Consider the following 19,069-nt stretch of genomic DNA (forward strand, 5'->3'; position numbering starts at 1 on the left):
CCGGCGGAAAGGTTCCACCTGTGCGCTCTGGCCAGTCGTGTCCATCTTCAGCTGGTCATAACGGCCATGGCTATATCCCAAAAGGTTATCTTCAGTTCTTTGGGCTCCAAGATGATCTTCCAAAAAAAAAAAAACAGTGCACCGAAGTTGGTTTTGAAGGGAACTGAACACGCTCTTTTGGCAATGACCTCATCAGCCTGATCTTGGTAGCTGGCTTTCTATAGTTCATGAGAAATGGCCACAGTGAGCTGAAACACCAAGATTGTTTTTATACACCTAGCTAAGAGGATCATATCTGGATGGAGTTTGGTTACTTGAATCTATTCTGGGAATACAAGCTTCTTTTTGAGATGTAAGCTTTTATGCCCATTAATATTGCCAGCCAGAGTTTGTTACCAAGCTGCCAAGATAGCTACCTAAATGTACACTTCACTAAGACAGCATTGCTGGATATTTGTCTTAGTGGTCACTTATTGAAATTGCAACAAACTGAAATTATAGACCAAAAAAAAAAAAAAACTGCTCGCATCTTCATCTGCTAACTAGTTCAGCTTTAACTCTGTATTATGAATTCCAATTCATGAAGGTTTCATATTTGTAAAAACTCCCCAGCATGTAGAAAAGTTTTATTTTTGTGACAGCATCAAAATGCAAAACCTGTGGGGTAAGCAGAAACCTACATGGTGTGCCAGAGGGGGAGACGGTAATGCACATACACAATGGGCTTCACAACATGGAAGCAAACCAGCCTGTTATCATTCCCAGGGCAACAAATCCCACTGTTTTGTCACAGCCAGCGGTGATGTTGACACAGATTCTTACAAGTTTTCCTTTTGCATGAGTGTCGTGATGCGTTGAACAACATTTGTGTCCGAAAGCAACATAAGTCTTTATAAGAATGCAGGAATGGTGGCAGTGGCATAAATCATAATGCTGTCAGCAAACAGACTGCAGTTCGTGTCATGAGTGGGAGTGTTTTTTTGTTTTGTTTTTTTCCTCATTTTGTTTTGCTCTCTTTGGTTTAATTTTGTAAAAGATCAAAGTTTGGATTAAATTAACCCTTCCATGACACTGAAAAATTATACTAAGGTTGTCCAGTGCATTAATATGTAACTGGAAGGGGTCCTGACAAATCGTCCGTATGTGATGAGTTGAGATTGAGAGCAGGCTCAAGCGCTAGGTGAACAATTTTTAGTATTATTACTTTATACTTATGATTACTTATGATTTATTCAGCTTTGACTATAGGATCCATCCTATACATGAGCTACATCCAGAAAATGTCCTTATGATTTAGACCCGATTTATTGCACTCAGACTGTTGGAGTCTGCAACCGACAACTTTTCTGTCTTTCCAAAAATACCCAGAATTTCTTTCAAATACATGAGGCTGTGAGTGAAACAAAAGCCTGAGGCTCAAAAGGATTAAACAATTTAGGGAAAGTTTGTATGTGTCAGGGGAAAACACAGGCGTGATTTCAACTTCCTGCACTTGTAATCGCGAGCTCCTGTAGCTTTAACTGAAGCGTTGAGGCTTCTCCACATCTCGCTCTCACATGCTGAGCTGCTGTAGGCCCAATAGCAGGGAAGGGGCAGAGGTGATGGCAGGGTGAGACAGCTTAGCCTCCAGTATTAAGGGGTCAGGAGGTCTCCATATGAGATGATTACCACCATGTGGAGTGTGATGATTATTCGAGCCTCTGTGACCCACAGAGCCACTGGCTCAAATCCCTTACCTTATCCAAAGAGGTTACCGCAAACGCTTGAGTTGGCTCTCCTGATGTTGCAGCTGTTGACAGTAAAGGACTGTAAGGGTAGATGGTGTTGGAAAGCAAGCAGGCTTAAAATGGGGGATTGATTGAAAACTTTTTGAGCTGTTGTTCTGATGTCTGAGTCTTCAAGCTAAGCAGTCATGACGGGCATTATAAATTAATCTAAATAGCATGGGCCATACTGACGAACAGGATTGTGTCATTGGATGGTAATGTGCTGGAGCCAGAGTGGCCCTTACCCGGTGTGGGGGGATTACCCTGACAAAACGGCACGTTCACATCCCTGATCACACCCTGAAAAACACCCACCCTGGGGCTGTCTACCAAATGGATGACATCAGCTTTCCATTAATCTCTATATCTCTGCCCTCCTTTTTTCCTTCCTGTTCTTTTACCCCTCTCTTTATACCGCCTCATTGTCGACTGTGTGTGTGAATGTGAGCTGTGATGCACCCGTCCTCGCTGGCTTCTGAGAGAAATTGGAATAGCTGCAGAGAAAATGAAACACTCTTCTTGTGTTTTCTATGATATTTTTTTTTTTTTTTTATGGGGGGACATCTCTCTAGATTAAAGTTCGCTGACGTGAACACTCGCTCAGCTGCTGTCTGTCAAGGGTCTACTCTACAGCTCTGAATAATTACTGGGGTGTTTTTTTTTTTTTTTGTTATTTTTTTTATTCTTCTTCATTTCAACTTTGCACCACCTGCAAACTTGATGGCTTTGATCCCTATGGAAGTTGAGATGCTGAGCAAGACCAAAAGAGATCTTTCTTAGCCTATGGAGAAGAATGGAGGCTTAGAGGAAGCTTGAGATACAGTGAAATAATCCATTCATATCTTCTCACAAGAGAGACAGGAACAAGAATAGAAGAGCTTGCTCAACTCTCAATGATAAAAGACTTCATTATGACATCCCTATGTAGGGGTAGGTTGTTTTTATATTTCGTATATTTATCTTTTCTGCATACTGTATGACATTTGTTGGATAGACTTACGAATACTTGCATATGAGTTATATCGTGAACGTCAGGATTGTTGCTTGTTGCTGCCAGTTTTGGGGATTCACGACTATGTCTTGTCTTAGATGTGTTTGTCACAGCACTTAATCAATACCAAGAGATCTTTTAAATGTCTGGCTAATCTGGGTCTTGTAGTTTATCACTTGTTTAAGTGTGTGACAGCTGTGCATGAAGCAACATCTACACTGAGCTGGAGACTGTTAGGAGTGATGAGTATTTTTTAACTTTATTAATTGTTTGGTTCATAGAATGTTAGAAAATGGTGCGAAGGGTCAATTACAATATTCTAAAGTCTATGGTGACTTAATTAGACACTCAGCCTGCAGCCCAAAACTAAAAAATGTCCAATTTCCTATCGTGTGAGACAATTAAAAAAACAGCAGCTCTTCGAAACTGAGATCATTACAGTTGTTAGTGTTGACATTGTGGCTTGCACATGGATTTTCTGCTCATTTATTAATCATTTCAGCTCCAAATACAGTTGAATCCAGTTGCATGGACAGTCATAAAATGCTTGACAAAGGGTTGTAAATATGGAGTCATTCTTTTTTTTTAGCAGAGCTACAAATGAAGAAGCTGCAGAAGAAGACTTTAATCAGGATATTTTAATAAAAGCACAACAGATAACTGGGTCTGATAGTGATGACAGTTTTTAGGGAGCAAAAAATTAAAACATGAACATAACCAGATATATTTTATATACATAGAAATAGGTTATGTTATAATTACATTTAAAAAGAAAAAATAATTGGGCCATTTTGAGCAATGAGTTGGAACTGCTCTCTAATAATACTATTTCATATTTACCACAAACTTTTTTCTGCATTATGCTCTATCAAAATATAATATAGGCTGTCACGGCTGTGTGGCAGGCAAAGTAGAACCCAAATACAGGCTTTAATGCTGCAATTCACTGGGTGAGAAAATGCAAAACATAACCTAGGCTTGGCTTATACTAGGAGACAAACACGAGGCAAGAAAGCTCACAGTGTAAGGGAGGACTTAACAAAGAACTGGGGAAGAGACAAACAATAAATGCACGAGGTAATGAGGAGAGAGTGGAGACAGCAGGGGAGAACAGGTGAACAGAATCTTAACTAATGAGGCAAGAGAAGCAAAACTGAAAACAAAGCACACGATACAAGGGGCTGGCAAGACAAAACAGGAAGTAAACATGGAGAAACACAGACTTGACACAACACAGTCATGGGAAAAAGAGAGTTTTCACATGACTGCTTGATGTAAGCATTTTCTATACAACTTTATCCGTCTCTTGCATTATGTAGGAATTCTGGCCCACTCTTTTTTACAGTGTTGCCTTAGTTCATTGAGTTTGCAGGCATTCATTTATGCACAGCTCTCTTAAGGTCCAATCACAGTATTTCAATCAAGTTGAGGTCTGGACTTTCACTAGGTCATTGCAACACCTTGATTATTTTGTTTTTCAGCCATTCTGTTATAGATGGGCTGCTGTGCGCAGGATCATTGTCCTGCTGCATGACCCAGTTTCAGTCAAGCTAGAGCTGCCAAATAGATGACCTTACATTTGACTCTAGAATACTTTGGTATACGGAGGAGTTCAGATGCAACTTTGCAAATCTTGTGCCCTATTGCCATGTTCTTTTTAGACTTTCTCCTGGCAACTCTTCCAAAAAAGCCATACTTGTTCAGTCTTTTTCTAGTTGTACTGTCAAGAGCTTTAACATTTACCATGCAGACCATGCCGAGGCCTGTAGAGTCTGAGGTGTAGCTGTTGAATTTTTTTGCAATTCCTCTGAGTAATGCAATGTCTCACCATGGGGTGAATTTACTGGGACATTCAGTCCTGGGAAGATTGTGGCACCTGAATGCTCCAGACCAGCAAACTGCCAATACTTCTGCTTTTACAGAGGTGGTCACACTTGCTGATGATCAATTAAGCACCTGGCTAGAATGCACTGAGTCCTGTGAAAACCTTCTTTTTTACATGATAGGCCAGTATATTGACCAATATGTTGGTTGATAGCCAATCTATTGATCAGGTTCTAACTTGAAAGTAAACAAATCAAGACAAAACCACAAAGCACCTTTAATGCAACTTACAGTTTCACTTACTAATATTTACAAGCTACATTAAACTCGTAATAGTAGATGTCAGAGCTGTTGAACACATTATGTCATAAAAAGTGCTAAATTCTGCTCAGCTTTAACTGCATTAATACATTTTTGTCCCATGTACAGGGAAATCTTGTCACATTTTGACAGGTTACTGCAGTATCAGATGCCACAACCTATCCCAGCTTCAGTAGTTTGGCAGGGTTTTCAGGCTTCTGCTCCAACTTTACACTGACACTGATGTGATGGAATAAATTCGATTTCAAGCAGTGCTCCTCGATCTTCACACATGAGCTTGTGTCTCTGTGATTATATAATTATTAGCATCTATTCACCACTGGAACCATATATGAATGTTCCTTTCTTACATTAGGATTCAGAGGGAAGTGCCCTTTTGGATATGTGAGCAGTTTGGAAAATGTCCACTGAGAGTATTTTTGGTGTACCAGAGTATTATTTATGCATTTGTTGAGCAGCACGTATTGGCTATTGTGAGTTTACAAACAGCAAGAAACCGGTGCAGAATAAATATCATGCAAAATGCTTTGCATAGAAGAAAACCCAAGTGACCATTTATTCAAACAAAATACAAATAAAACGAAGTGAGTAGATCTCCTACGATATCGCTCCTTTTGCTGGTTTATCTCTTCAGTGTCCATTAAAATTGGTAATTTATTTAAGGAATGCGTGTGAATGTCTTGTAGTACTACTGTTAACATATAAAATTCTGCTCTGCATAATTATTCTCCCTATTAATCCCCCCTTTTCCCACCTCTTTATCTCTTTATCAGCCCTTTCTCCCCTCCTCTCCTCTCTCCTAAGGGGAAGGATGCAGTCATTAATATCTCTGGCTGCATTACAGGCGGTCCACCTAGCACCTCCTGGAGGGCAGAGCTATTAATGGAATTCAGGGGAGGGCGGCAGAGGGCCAACAGGCAGGGGAGTGTGTTTCAGTGCCTAGCTTTCTCCAATCTATCCCACATTACTGGCTGTCAATAAGCAGGAGAGCAACACGCAGTCATTCTTGTTGAGCTTGATTGAACTCGAATGAACCTAAAATCTCATTAAGAGGGCTATAGGACAAAAAAATTACGTATCTTTGGTCAGGAACCAAGAATGGGGTTTTGTATCTGCGCTTTGCCAGTGAACCAAAGCCTTCAATATGATTAGATTGCAAAGCAGCAGAATTAACTTTCATCGTGAAAGCAGCGGCATCCTTTGCACTCCCAGTTCAGTAGACTTTATTACCACCTAAATGATACGTAATCACCGTTTATTAAGACCCTGCTCTTTATCATCAGTGAAAACAGTGAATAAGCACATTGCTTCTTTTGCTGTCTATGAAGGCAAAGTGCAGTGAAAGCAGCTTTCAGTGGCGTGGTGCAGCATTTCACTGTCCTCCATCAGTCCATTTGCCCACAGGCAGCAGGCAGCTGGTGAATGGGAAACTAATCCATCCCTCTAATGCAAGGGCATTACAGCTGCCCGTCACTTCCTAATTGGCTAATGGTTAGATTAGGATGGTTACAATAGGCTATGCTGACACCGTTTTGGACAGTCGAAACAAAGGGTTTTGGTGTGTAGAAATTCAATATCTTCCTTATGCACAAAACTGGTCTGTTGAAGGCTATAAGGTCCTGTCTTTAACCTCCACGTCTAAACATTACCACTTTTAATGTACCTGAACTTGTTAATAATTGTAATTTTAATAAACATGATAAATACACTGCTTTTGTGTCAGAGTTGTACAGGTGTTTGCTTTTTTTTTTTCAGTTGCTTTAAAAGTTAAAAATAAATCCATGCAGGTAAATTTGGAAAATGACTTTTAAGCTTTGACACAGTGAGGTCGTGCAGAGGAGATTGCAACGCCGTAGCTGAATGAAATTGCTATTACTTTGTCCATCCAAAATCTGTGTGATTAGAATATAAAACAAATAAGAGGGAAATGGAAAGAGAGAGACTTTAGCAAATATACAGTATATGGACACTATGTTTTCCTTTTGTACAGTCTGTCACCTCACTATGATGGCTGTTACCTAGACTATATACTCACACACAGCATTAATATATAATGCACCAAAATGATTCGAGACAAACACTCACTGAATGCCTGAAGGCTGTATTTTATTATTTGTGCATTTAAGCCAGAGAGAACAAGATGGACGCATTAAATTAACAATGCATAAACAAGCTTCATTACTGTTATGGGTACCCAAAGCTACTGCAATAGTAGTAAAATACATGTGGTGCTGTCATTGTTATATTAAGTTTAAAATGCTAACAACTGCTAATATCAATTATCAGAAGAAATGGGGCTCCACAGAAACAAGAGAATGAAAACAAAACTTGTTTAAACCAAAGTTCATTACTAAAATGCATGTTTCTATACCCATATGTTGTTTTTTGTTATCTGAAATGGGTAGCGCGTACTTTCATAGTGAACAATCCAAATCCAGAGATTTACTCTGCTATTTAATGCATAGCTTAATGCTACACAAATCTCAACAGCCCAGCCGGTTCATTAACCTGGCACACAGCCATATAGGTATTTGTTCACTAGCGCTAAATGCAAAGTACAGCTAATGCTGCTGGGAAGGTGGATTTATCCAACCTGAATATCTCAACTTAATTTCAAGGTCATCCAGGCTATCTCTTTCAAAACCACAAATGTGGTGTTACTTAAAAAAATTTAAAGGGTTGTAAGATCTTGCTACAAACAGCATGTCTAGGAACTGAAGCTTGCTAAGGCCGCCTTCGGTTCCTAGAAACTAGAAGAGATCCTGATTTTGAATTTCTTGCAGAAATATATTCAGATCAGTGGCTGGCTTATCCATGCCACTGGCAACCAATAAGAAGTGAGGTACATTCAGTGTTGTTTCTTCCTTGGACCTTGACTGACCACTTCACCTTCTGATATTGTGAAAGAAACAGCTTTCTTAATTGAAAAAAATGGTCCAGTGAGCAATGCAGGAGAACTAGACAGTTAGTGCTATGGGCAGGCTTAACACAATACAATGAAAATTCTTAAGACCACTTGTTTGTACATTTAGCAGAAATACACATTAGACTATTACTAACTCTTAGTTAACGATCCAGTTCCCTTTGCTTGTGAATGTAACGGTGAAGGATGCTCTTAACCATCAAGATATTTTGTAAATCTGCTTTCATAACAGCCAGTGTCTCTACCTGCTGTGTGGATGTTTGTTATTAAGTAATTGTTGGCTTAGGTGGGGATTATGCTACAGACCTTGTAGATATAACGTTGTGCAGTTTTGATAGTAATTTAAAGTGTTGATAAATGTTTTTCCCATTATCATTTATTCTATCATTCTTTGATGATTACACTGTCAAAGAGAATTAAATCTTCAATGGCCCATGTACCTCAAGTTTATTAGGCTCACTTTTGCAGTCAGCCTGTGAGGAGGAGTGCATCAAAGTATAAAACACGATGTTTCTTTTTCCCATGAGGTGGCACTCTATCGCTGACTATTTGCATCTAGAGGTGCTCAGATTGGGGCTCTTATCAAACGTGACATTTAGAGCATATTAGACAATGTTTGTTTGAGTTCAGCAATTTTGTGCTTCGTGGTGAAACATTGAAATTTGCCATGCGGCCAGGGTCACACCATTTGACAAAAACTCACAGTTTTCAGGATAAAGTAACACCAACTCATTAAGGCTTTCTTGACCAAATTTTAGATGGCTCTGGTCAACCTGCCCAGAGCAATATATCAAAGTATAAAACATTTCCTGTTGTCACTAAGTGGCGCTATGACTAGCGGTAAAAACTGACGTGTTCAGGGGCAGATCCTTATCAAACATGAACAGTTTGGGCCAGATTGGACAATGTGTGAGTGAATGACATCAAATTGAAATGGATGGTTCACTTAAATCACATATCGCCTTATTAAACATGCATTAGGTCCTTAATTTTTGTCCTTTGTCAAATTTCTGTAAGAGGACATTACACTCAGCGTAAAGCACATATATCAAACATAAAGATTTGCTTCACTTTTCATATATTTCTTTGTTTTTACACCACACTGTGTAACTGTATGGAAATGATTTGTTTGAATTCTTATGATATAATCTTTTCCTCAGGGCCCGTGCACATGCTTTGATTCTCTATCATAAATACACAGTACAATATCTCTGTGTCATGCTTCAGGACATTCTCTGGATATGAATCCATTGTTTCAAATAGAGGGCAATGTTTCTGCTTTCCAGAGATTGTCTGGGTCCCTGTTGAGTTTTTTTGTATTGCCTACAGTTAAGTTCAAATTGTGCTCAGGTTACAGTGATTTTGCTTTTCAATGTACAACTGTGAGGCAGAACACAGAGGTCATGCATTTCATCTGATGTATTTGATTAACATACAGAAGGCTTAGAGCTATATTAATGTATTCTGTAGGAGCACTAGTCCCAGTGTGAAACCACTACAGGTGTTAGCTTTGACATGGGGCATCCGATAATGGTGCTTGGCTGCACAAGTGAGAGCTGGACTCATGGCCCATGACTGTGGAGTTGTATTTGGCTCGAGAACTTACTGGAGAGCAGCGGGGTGGCTGTAGGCTACAAGGACTTCAGCCCACGCTACAACTTAAGCTGCACTTTCATCCTCTTTTTATACACCTGTACTCACTTCCTATTCTCACTCAGCATATGAACAGCTCAGTGAGCTTCTGTCATTGTTAACTTTCTGCCATTCTGTGCTTTTTGTTTTGCATCTCAAGGGAGGAAGCCATTAAATTTTTTTTTTATGTGTTCACAACAAGGAAATGAGCTGCTATTTACTCAAGTGCTCAGTGGTATTGTATATCTTTTTCCCTGCCTTTGAAGACTGTCCCACAGTGTAAAGATGTAAAGGTGGATTTATACTTCTGTTCAAGAGTGCAAATCATCTGTTATAAATGTCTTCGGTGTAGTAACTCAATATTTTTTAGTGTTGTATTTATTTGTCTACACTCACCAACACCAAACGGTGTCATGCATTGTCAGGCCATATGATTTAGTTTCAGTTTTAAGCTGGTTAGGCTTGCACTGTCTAGCTAACTGATTCCAGAAAAATAATAGCTGATAGGTGGAGTTCGTCCAAAGGCAACAGGCAAGGTTGGTTTCTGTTTTTATCCTCCCACACAAAATAAAGTGGGAGCATATTGTTGTCTGTCTGTCCATCTGTGACGTTTCACCTTTCTGGTCTATAGAACCTTATAATTCTAAGGAGACGATATTGGAGAATAATTAAGCCAATATCTTAACTATAACAGTAACACAAATATCCAACAGCCTTTTTAAGCTATTGTGGCCTACATATAGTATATCTGTAGCTGCTGTAATCTCATGTGAAGCTACATGTAGCACACCAGTAAGTGTGGCTTAAGGGTATTTTTGCATCTGTAGTGCATCTGGTTCAAATCTACTGACTATGCCAACTTGGAGCATTTCCTCTTGTTTAGGGTTAAATTAATAATTGCAGAACACGTGATAGTTTTCACTTCTTTCATCAGGCCCATGTGCCTGGGATGTGAGCAGGAATTAATATACAGGAAAGAAGGTCCTATGTTCTGGACAAGTGCATAAAACAGAGAGAAGCACAGGATCAAAGCACAAGGTCCAGATCAAAGTTGTATCATGTGCCAGAAACAAACCGTTCCAGTTTGTTTGTAACCTGATTGAGACATCTCAACTCAAGAGTCTCTGTGCTGTTGTTTTTGTCTGCACCCTAGTGAAATTACTGTGTTCACACCTGGCCTAAATCACACCTGGACCAAGTGGGAAAACCAATCAGAGTCCGATGTAAGTTGAAAGGTGTAAAAATCAGTTGTGATTATCTGGTAAGGCCTATCGCTCTTTCTCTCCATCTGTAATCCTTTCTCACAAATAAAGATGAGCTTGGTTAAAAAGAAAATTTTTTTTAAAAAAAGGATGTCTGTGTTTAACAACTGAAACTGCCTACAAATTTTTGGTCAAATTGCCAGTGGTGGTGGTTTTTGAAATGCTAATGAAGTCCTAAAATTTTACAAGTCAAAAGAAAGTCATATGTTCTATTTTTTTTTTTTAAAGTTGATAAAATATTTTTCAACGTCAGTTTGCTGCTTGGGTAGTATTCACTTTTTTCCTGCTTAAACTTAAAAAAATAAAAACATGTTTGTGCTCAAAGTTTTGCATGCATACCTATTTTTAGTGAGCTCCACACGCTCCTGAAACATGCCCGAGGGGATTTTAAACTAACAAAATGATGAGTGTCCTAGTCTTTTGTAAATAATCATTATCTGCCTTCCTAAAAAAAAAAATACTGGGTACTTGAGAAAGGTTATTCTATTTTCACAGATCAGCAGTACAGGATTGTGACCCACATACAAAGGACTGAAAATTGAGAGGCATTGTGGGTGCCTCCTTTTAGAAATTGTCACCCCAGAGAAGTCCTACCAGAAGATTCTGCTAAATATAGCCCTCCAACATCAAAGGTCCTCTTTGAAATTTGTGTGTCTGCTGCTCAGTCAGGAGCTCTGCCTGGGAGGGAGGCTAATCTGACGGGTACACAAGCCCCCCCATGCAGACAGACACAATCAAAAATCTCTTCTCCTCTGGAGGTGCAGCACAAACGCAAACACAAACATACTTTTTACACAAACTACAGTGTTCCCTGCTGCTCATTTGCTCTTATCTGCTCATACAAATTAGTCTCTCAGCAGGTTCAAGTTTGATGTTTCAGTTTTGACAGTAAAATTCTGTTAGAGTATGTGGGGGGGGGGAAAGTGTGTACAGGGTGCCACTTTAGTTTATGAAATAGTCATGTCAGTGTCATGTGCTTCTGAAATGAAAGTGTAAACAAAGTCAGCACTGCAGTCCCTAGCACATCACCTGATTGAAGGTTCTTTGTTGATATTTTGTTGTTCGCAACAAAAATGAGTCTTAATTTCTTCTTTTAAATTAAATAATAATTTAATGACAGCTAATCAGGCAACACAGAGACTGAACAAAACAGTTTTTTTTTAAAGGGAACATATGCATATTTTCAATTCCATGTTTTTATTCTTGGACTTTATTTGCATAGCTTTGTATGATGCGCAGTTCAAACTTTTTCAGATTTTTCATAAATTAGGCCTTTGTGCTGCCCTGTAGTTCATCAACTTTTTTTTTAAACAAACCATTTTAGCTCCCTTTCTTCTCCTGTTAAGCCAACCTGCTTCTGACTGGCTGCAACTCACCAACAAAAGATTAAGCTTAATTTATACTTTGATCCTGACTCTATGTAGAGTCATTTATACTTGTGTGTGGTTTCATGTCTTTTGTCCTGTCTCAGCCCCAGCCAGTCGAGGCACATGGCTGCCCCTCCCTGAGCCTGGTTCTGCTGGAGGTTTCTTCCTTTTAAAAGGGAGTTTTTTTCCTTTCCACTGTCGCCAAGTGCTGCTCATAGGGGGTCGTTTTGACTGTTGGGTTTTCTCTGTAATTATTGTAGGGTCTTTGCCTTGCCTTATAAAGTGCCTTGAGGCGACTTGTTGTGATTTGGCGCTATATAAATAAAATTGAATTGAATTGAATTGGTGTCATTGATCTGCAATTTCTTTGTTGAAACACTAGTTGGCGGTAGGTTTTCTCTCTTCGAGTCGATTCAAATAATGGTGGCATAAAGAAGTAGCCAGAAATGCATAGAAAAAAGCGAAGACACCGAACAGGACTGGTTCTCACTGACATTATACAGAACCAAGAGTAGTGGAGTGTATAGAACACTATGAACATGAACATTTTTTGTTTTTGTTAGTACATGTGCTGACTTCACTATTTGAAGCTTTAACCCCTTTAACCCTTGGCCAGCAAGGATATTAATGAGTTCAGAAACAATAATTGGATTCTAATTTTTCAATTCAGAACTTTAAGATCTTAAGAAGTTCAAGATCATCCTTATGTTGTTGATCACACTGTCTAAACGCAGACCTCAGTGAGTTCATATGGCCCATGTGAGGTTCAGCCACGTCTGATGGCAAAGTTGTTTATACCTGATCCAAGTGGCTGCATTTCAAATGCATATAGCGTATGCAGTTTCTTATGTAGTCTCGCCTTCAAAGCCTTCAGACTCACTCTTGTTTGTACATATGAAAAGTGATTGAAGTGATCAGACGGCTTAAGAGAGAAGATCAAACCTTCTTCTTACTTTCTCACCTCCGTGCATGTTGCCAAAGTGGGCAAGATTTTCTGATTGTTGTTGCTGAAAATTTCAAAACACAAGTATAAAAGAGAAAGTGTGCAAATGTCTCTAACCACCCCGTCTTAATGTTGGCCGACTCACAGCATAAAGAACCTCAAGGAGTTTTTCAGCCTTTAATGTAAACCCTTTAGGGGCAGTAAGATGAAGTAGTCTTACTGATTCTATCCCCTTTCTTCTTATTCATGAAGGGAACTAAGAAAAACTAACAGTTTCATCCTCTTGGGCTCTTAAGTGTGCCCATTTTTCCTCACTTGGTAGTTTTAAGATCAGCTCTTTAACTGATATAGCTCTGTTTATACAGTTAAAAGTGCAATAATCAGTGTTTATGGAAATTGAAACCTGCACACTTTTGGCTTTTCTTGGCCCACAACTAAACAACACAAACTTTTACAGACATTGTTTGAAACTTTTAACACAGGAGCGATGTCAGCTGGCCTTACATAAAGTCAAATCACCCCATGCTGCGTACCACGGGCGATCAGTGGCACATTGTTCCCCCGTTAACTTTAAAACACACAGTTGGATACTTTATAGTGGGGCTTTAACAAGTGTGGTTTACGGGCTCTGCTTTAGTGTGAATAACGCTCTCTCAGATGTGAAAACCCATTCAGCACCTCAGGGGTAGAGTGCTGTGTGCTATCACAGCTGGGATCAGTTTAACTAGTCTAATTAGCACACAGCTATGAGAACATATTTAGGAAGTCATTTGTACCTCATTTTAACATTGTAAACACTTTGACACACTTTGTTTTAGTAACTGGAGGAGAAATGATTCTTGTGACTTGCCTTAAAATGCTGCTACCACAGGGTAAAATATTTTCATCGCTCCCGTGTTGCTGTCAGCTGCCAGGACTGCTGCTCCTGTCAGGGAGTCCTCGACATGCTGTCAACTCCATGCAAATTGATTTGATTTCTCCTCTTGGTGTCCAAATTGCATCACTTAGCTCCTGAAATCATACCTTGCCACTTCTGTTAAATATTCAGTCTCAGCTGTACAAACAGGACAAAAAAGGAATAAAAAGGGCATTTAATGAATAGAGCTGGGCTGGGGTCAGCTTGTATAAGCTCTGGTGTGTTCCAGTCGTTTCTAAAACACTGACAAAGACTCACCCTTAATCAAAGTCCCCTTCTCATTCAGTAGTAATTCACATTATAACTATAACTCTTCTTGCTTATCTCCTGCAGGCACAACCAGGCAGCCCAAGGAAGGAGAGGTCCCGGGGGTGGATTATAATTTCGTGACCGTTGACCGGTTTATGGAACTGGAGAAAAGTGGAGCCCTGCTAGAGAGTGGAACATATGAAGGTAAGAATTTATTTAAGTCACACTTAACAGCGCGTATGATTGCAATCATTCTTCTTTGTGATATTTCTAATTTTTTTTTTTTTTAAGGAATGTATGCTTCAGTGTGGCACACTAGGCATTTTTCAGCAGTTTGAATGTATGGGGCTCATCACCCCACATCCACACTCTGCACCCACACTCACAAGTATGCTTCCATCTACCCATTTTTATAGCTCTGTGGAGATGAGTGACATCTGACATGAAGGACACTGAAAGCAATCTAAACTAAATTCTCAGTGAAACACACACATACACTACTTTCATGCTGGCTTTCTCTTGGCTCACTTCTTGAGCTTGAGCTGCAGTGGCTCTTCAGTTGCCTAATCAAAACAAACAGAGACTCTCTCCCATCTCTTTCCTGTGGTCAGACAGGCCTGAGGCTTAGATTTTAAACCACTCAAAAAATGCAGTGCCTAGTTTGCCTGTCCACCTCCAACTCTCAGGAGACCCCTACCATTATATAGATAACACATAGCAGCCGACTTTCTTCTCTCCCACCTGACTCTAGTCTCTGTCAGCCTGCCACCCCTGCAGGAAGGAGCAAAAAAAAAAAAAAAAAGGAAAGGAAATTGCAGATGGCCAATTTAATGGTCGGTTGCCAGAAGCAATGTTAGATCCTTTTGGCGATGGGAGCTGCCTTCCATGGGGAGAGGGAGACAGAGTTCCTTCTGTGTGGTTGTTCGGCCATCATACAGCCTTTTATACATTTTAATAATTTAATGGCCAATTAGATGTGGAAGAAGGGGAGAAGGCATGAATTTTAAAGGAAAGGGCTGACTGTTAAAGCAGCAGAGATGTTTGACTTAGTATAAAAAATAGGAAGTTCTCGGGTTCAGTTCCTAGAACAAGTTTCCTGGAGAAACACAATAAACTCCTAACATCTCACTTTTTTGTTCTGTGTTAGCAAGGATCTTTAATCAATTGAGCCACAAAGTGGAAGAAACTGTTATTTTTTTTCTCATAGTTAATTTCCACTTACTTCTTCACAGTTGTTATTTTAATTATATCCCTGGTGTTCTTCAACTTATAAAACAGGAGTCTGGGTGGCAATTTAATGATAGTGTAAGAATATGCCATGGCCATTCATTTTAATTATTTCAGCGTAATGAAACAATCTTTTTATTTTTCCAATGTTTTGATTGTGAGCTCTAAATATTATACTAACCATACACCTCAGGTTAAACTTGCTGCTGTGTGGAAGTTAATCTGATAGATAAAGCCATCTGTTACAGTGATGTGGATGCCAGTTAAGAGTCAGCATTAACTACTAAAAAGCAAGTTCCAACCAAAACCAGCTGTTAAGCTGCAACATTTCTGCATAATGAAGATATTGTTGCATAGAGTGATATGAAATGCAGCATTTTGGATAAAAAGGACATATCTGGATATGAACCATCTGGGACCAGAGAGATGGCTACATAACCCATGTCTATCCTGGGACAGGATGTTGATATAGTGGAGGAGTACAAGTACCCGGGTATCCACATCAACAACAGGCTGAACAAGGAAGCTGTACACAAAAAGGGAATGAGCAGGTTCTGTTTCCTGAAGCTGAGATAATTCAATGAGTGTTGCAAAATCTTGGATATGTTCTATCTGTCCCTTGTGGAGGGTTTGATGTAGTCTGCTGGTGGCGCAGCATCGGAGCTGGTAACACCAACAGACTGGAAGGCTGGCTCTGTGATTGAAGCTGTGATGGAGAGGAGGTCACTGAACAAACTGTTATCCATCATGGATAATTCTTTTCTTCTACTTACTGGACAGGCAGCAGAGCATCTTCTCCAACAGACTAATTCAGCTCTGCTGCCACAAGGACAGATACAGGACAGCTTTCATATTTTATAATCATTTCAACTGCTGTATTAGAAGAAAAAAATGAGAGCGAGACAGGTGTAACAGTGAACCTGCAAGGAGTAGATATAGTGAAGGTAGATGAGTTTAAATACCAGGGGTCAACCATCCAAAGCCACGGAAAGTGCACGAGAGGTCAAGAAGAGCGGGCAGGCAGGGTGTAGTAGTTGGAGATGAGAGTTGAGGCGATTTGTGACAGAAGGATAGCGGCAAGAGTGAAAGGGAAGGTTTACAAGATGCGAAACAGTGGCACTAAAAAAAAAAAAAAAGACATTTTTTTTGTTTGGACATGTACAGAACATGTACATTTGGATCATCAAGATGTTGAATATGGAACTCCCAGGCAGGAAGAAATGAGGAAGACCACAGAAGATTCATGGATGTAGTGAACGAGGACATGCAGAGGGGCTGGTGCGACAGTGTAATTGGAAAAAATCCATTTTATTTGTTGTTATCTATCATCCACCTGGCCCTTACTCAGAGTTTCTCTCTGATTTCTCAGACTTTTTATCTGATTTAGTGCTCAGTTCAGATAAAATAATTATAGATGCTGAAACTCAACACTGCATTTAATCTATTGTTAGACTTAATTGGCTTTTCTCAAAATGTAAATGAGCCCACCCACCACTTTAATCACACTCTGGATCTTGTTCTGACATATGGCATAGAAACTGAACATTTAACAGTATTCTCTGGAAACCCTCTTCCATCTGATCATTTCTTAATTACATTCAAATTTACAATAATAGATTACACATCAGTGGGGAATTAATTTCATTACAGTAGATGCTTTTCTGAAAGTGCTGTAACTAGGTTTAAGGATATGATTCCTCCACTATGATCTTTTTCAGTGCCATGTGCCAACACAATGCAGAGCAGCTACCTAAACTGCTCCAACAGAGGTCGATTATCTTGTGTTACATCCTCACTGCGTACAACTCTAGATACTGTGGCTCCTCTGAAAAAAGCCTCAAATCAAAAGTGCTTGACTCTCTGGTATGATTCACAAACTCACAGCTTAAAGCAAATAACCCGTAAGCTGGAGAGAAAATGTCATCTCATTAATTTATAAGATCTTCATTTAGCCTGGAAAAAGAGTTTGTTTCTCTATTTTTTTTTTTTAAAGGAAAAAAAGCCCTCTGTAAAACTAGGACATCTTACTATTCATCACTGAAAATAAAAACCCCAGGTTTCTTTTCAGTACTGTAGCCAGGCTAACAAAGAGTCAGAGCTCTTTTGAGCCAAGTACTCCTTTAGGTTTCTTCCTGTTAAAAGGCAGTTTTTCCTTCTGACTGTCACCAAGTGCTTGCTCATAGGGGGTCGTCTGATTGTTGGGGTTTTCTCTGTATTATTGAACAAAAAGTTGCAAATTATTGTTGCTACAAATTTAGTTGACAGTATAGATAAAAGATGGACTTGTTATTTAGTCCCTCAAACCTGCTTTCATTTTAATGCAGGGGGTAGCTCCTGGTTGCATAAAGCTGTCCAATTGTATAGAAGTCTATGGGGAAATGACCCCCAGCTCCCTTGCTTTTGAGATTCTTCTAATGACTTTGTTGGCTAAATTGCTAGTTTCAAGTCATATTCCATAAAATATGAAGCTCAATTTGTAAATTATGGTCATTAATCAGAAAGAGGATTATCCTGGGTATGTCAATCATGTGTCACCAATGAGTGTTCGGCATGCTTGGTTTCTCAGTCAGAGCCACCCTTCACAATAAAAGTCAAAACAGCGAGATAGCAAAAGGGAAACGCTCAGTTTAGGGCTTCATAACTGGACTTCACTACCCAATGGGTGACACCACGGTGGCTGTGTCCATCTGTTTATATTGTCTGTGCTTTTATTTAATGATTCTATTGTGACACATAATATCTTGGCTGTTCATTTCTTCATTCAGTTTTTCCTTTGGAGGTTTCATTTTTCATCTTTTTTGTTAATTGAGGTGATTTTTCTTTTCTGTTTAAAAAAAAGGTTCATGAGAATATACTTTGAGTAAGACTGTAGACTTAAATCAGGGTGGCTTTTAGATGTGACAGCAGTTCCACCACTTACTCAAACTTCAAAGTGCAGGTTTTCTGTGATGCTGCAGGTTATTTAACTTCACATGTGGAGTATACTTTTTCCTCAGCTTCAGCTCGTTAAGGCTCCAGGAATTGTGTCTTTGGTTCAGAGGTTCTAATCCCAGCAGTCCCCATAATCTTTTTAGAGCTGCTTGCTTCTATTTTTCATTGTAGCCTTTAGGTTTTTTCACAATGTGAACATAATGTTTCAGTAGGTACTTCGTCATGTTTCCCTAGAATAGCTCTAAGAGTTTGTCTCCGATGCTTGAGCCTAGTAATTGCACATGAGTAGTCTTCTCATGTACTGTGTGATCTTTCTACCAGGAACACTTCAGCGGATGAGGGCACTGCTATCCTAATTTAATAGCAAAACTTCCATTAACTACACTGGGACAAAACCATGGCTGAAGTCTCTGTTTCCTTCATGCTCTTCGATTTAAAAAACGAAGCCTCCAAGAAAAGCAGTGTCTGATCTTTTAAGAGACAGAAGCATCTCTCAGACTTTGGACCAGTATAATCCAGTGTCTCACTCTCACATCTGTTTGTTGTGCAAAAAAAAAAAAAACTATAAAAGAAACAGTCCAGTCAGTCACATAAAACTTTCAGTTTTTTCACTCTGTGTGAAAATGCTTTTAGGAGCCTGAGAGTTACAGCCTTTCCTTAAGCCATAGCAACTTTGTGGTTTTATTGGTCACTTCAAATCTAAAAATACCAGAACAC

General features: G+C 39.4%; 1 protein-coding gene across 6 annotated transcripts in view; it reads left to right on the plus strand.

Annotated features, from left to right (window-relative positions):
* The window catches only part of magi2a (membrane associated guanylate kinase, WW and PDZ domain containing 2a), a 276,525-nt gene that overhangs the window by 167,804 nt on the left and 89,652 nt on the right, over positions 1-19,069 (plus strand). For all 6 annotated transcript variants that reach the window (XM_030719783.1, XM_030719785.1, XM_030719786.1 and 3 more), the window contains exon 3: positions 14,279-14,398. In XM_030719783.1, the coding sequence (XP_030575643.1) occupies positions 14,279-14,398 (120 nt within the window). The remainder of the gene's footprint in view (positions 1-14,278; positions 14,399-19,069) is intronic.

The sequence above is a fragment of the Archocentrus centrarchus genome, chromosome 23 (assembly GCF_007364275.1).
Source record: "Archocentrus centrarchus isolate MPI-CPG fArcCen1 chromosome 23, fArcCen1, whole genome shotgun sequence".
Taxonomy (NCBI): domain Eukaryota; kingdom Metazoa; phylum Chordata; class Actinopteri; order Cichliformes; family Cichlidae; genus Archocentrus; species Archocentrus centrarchus.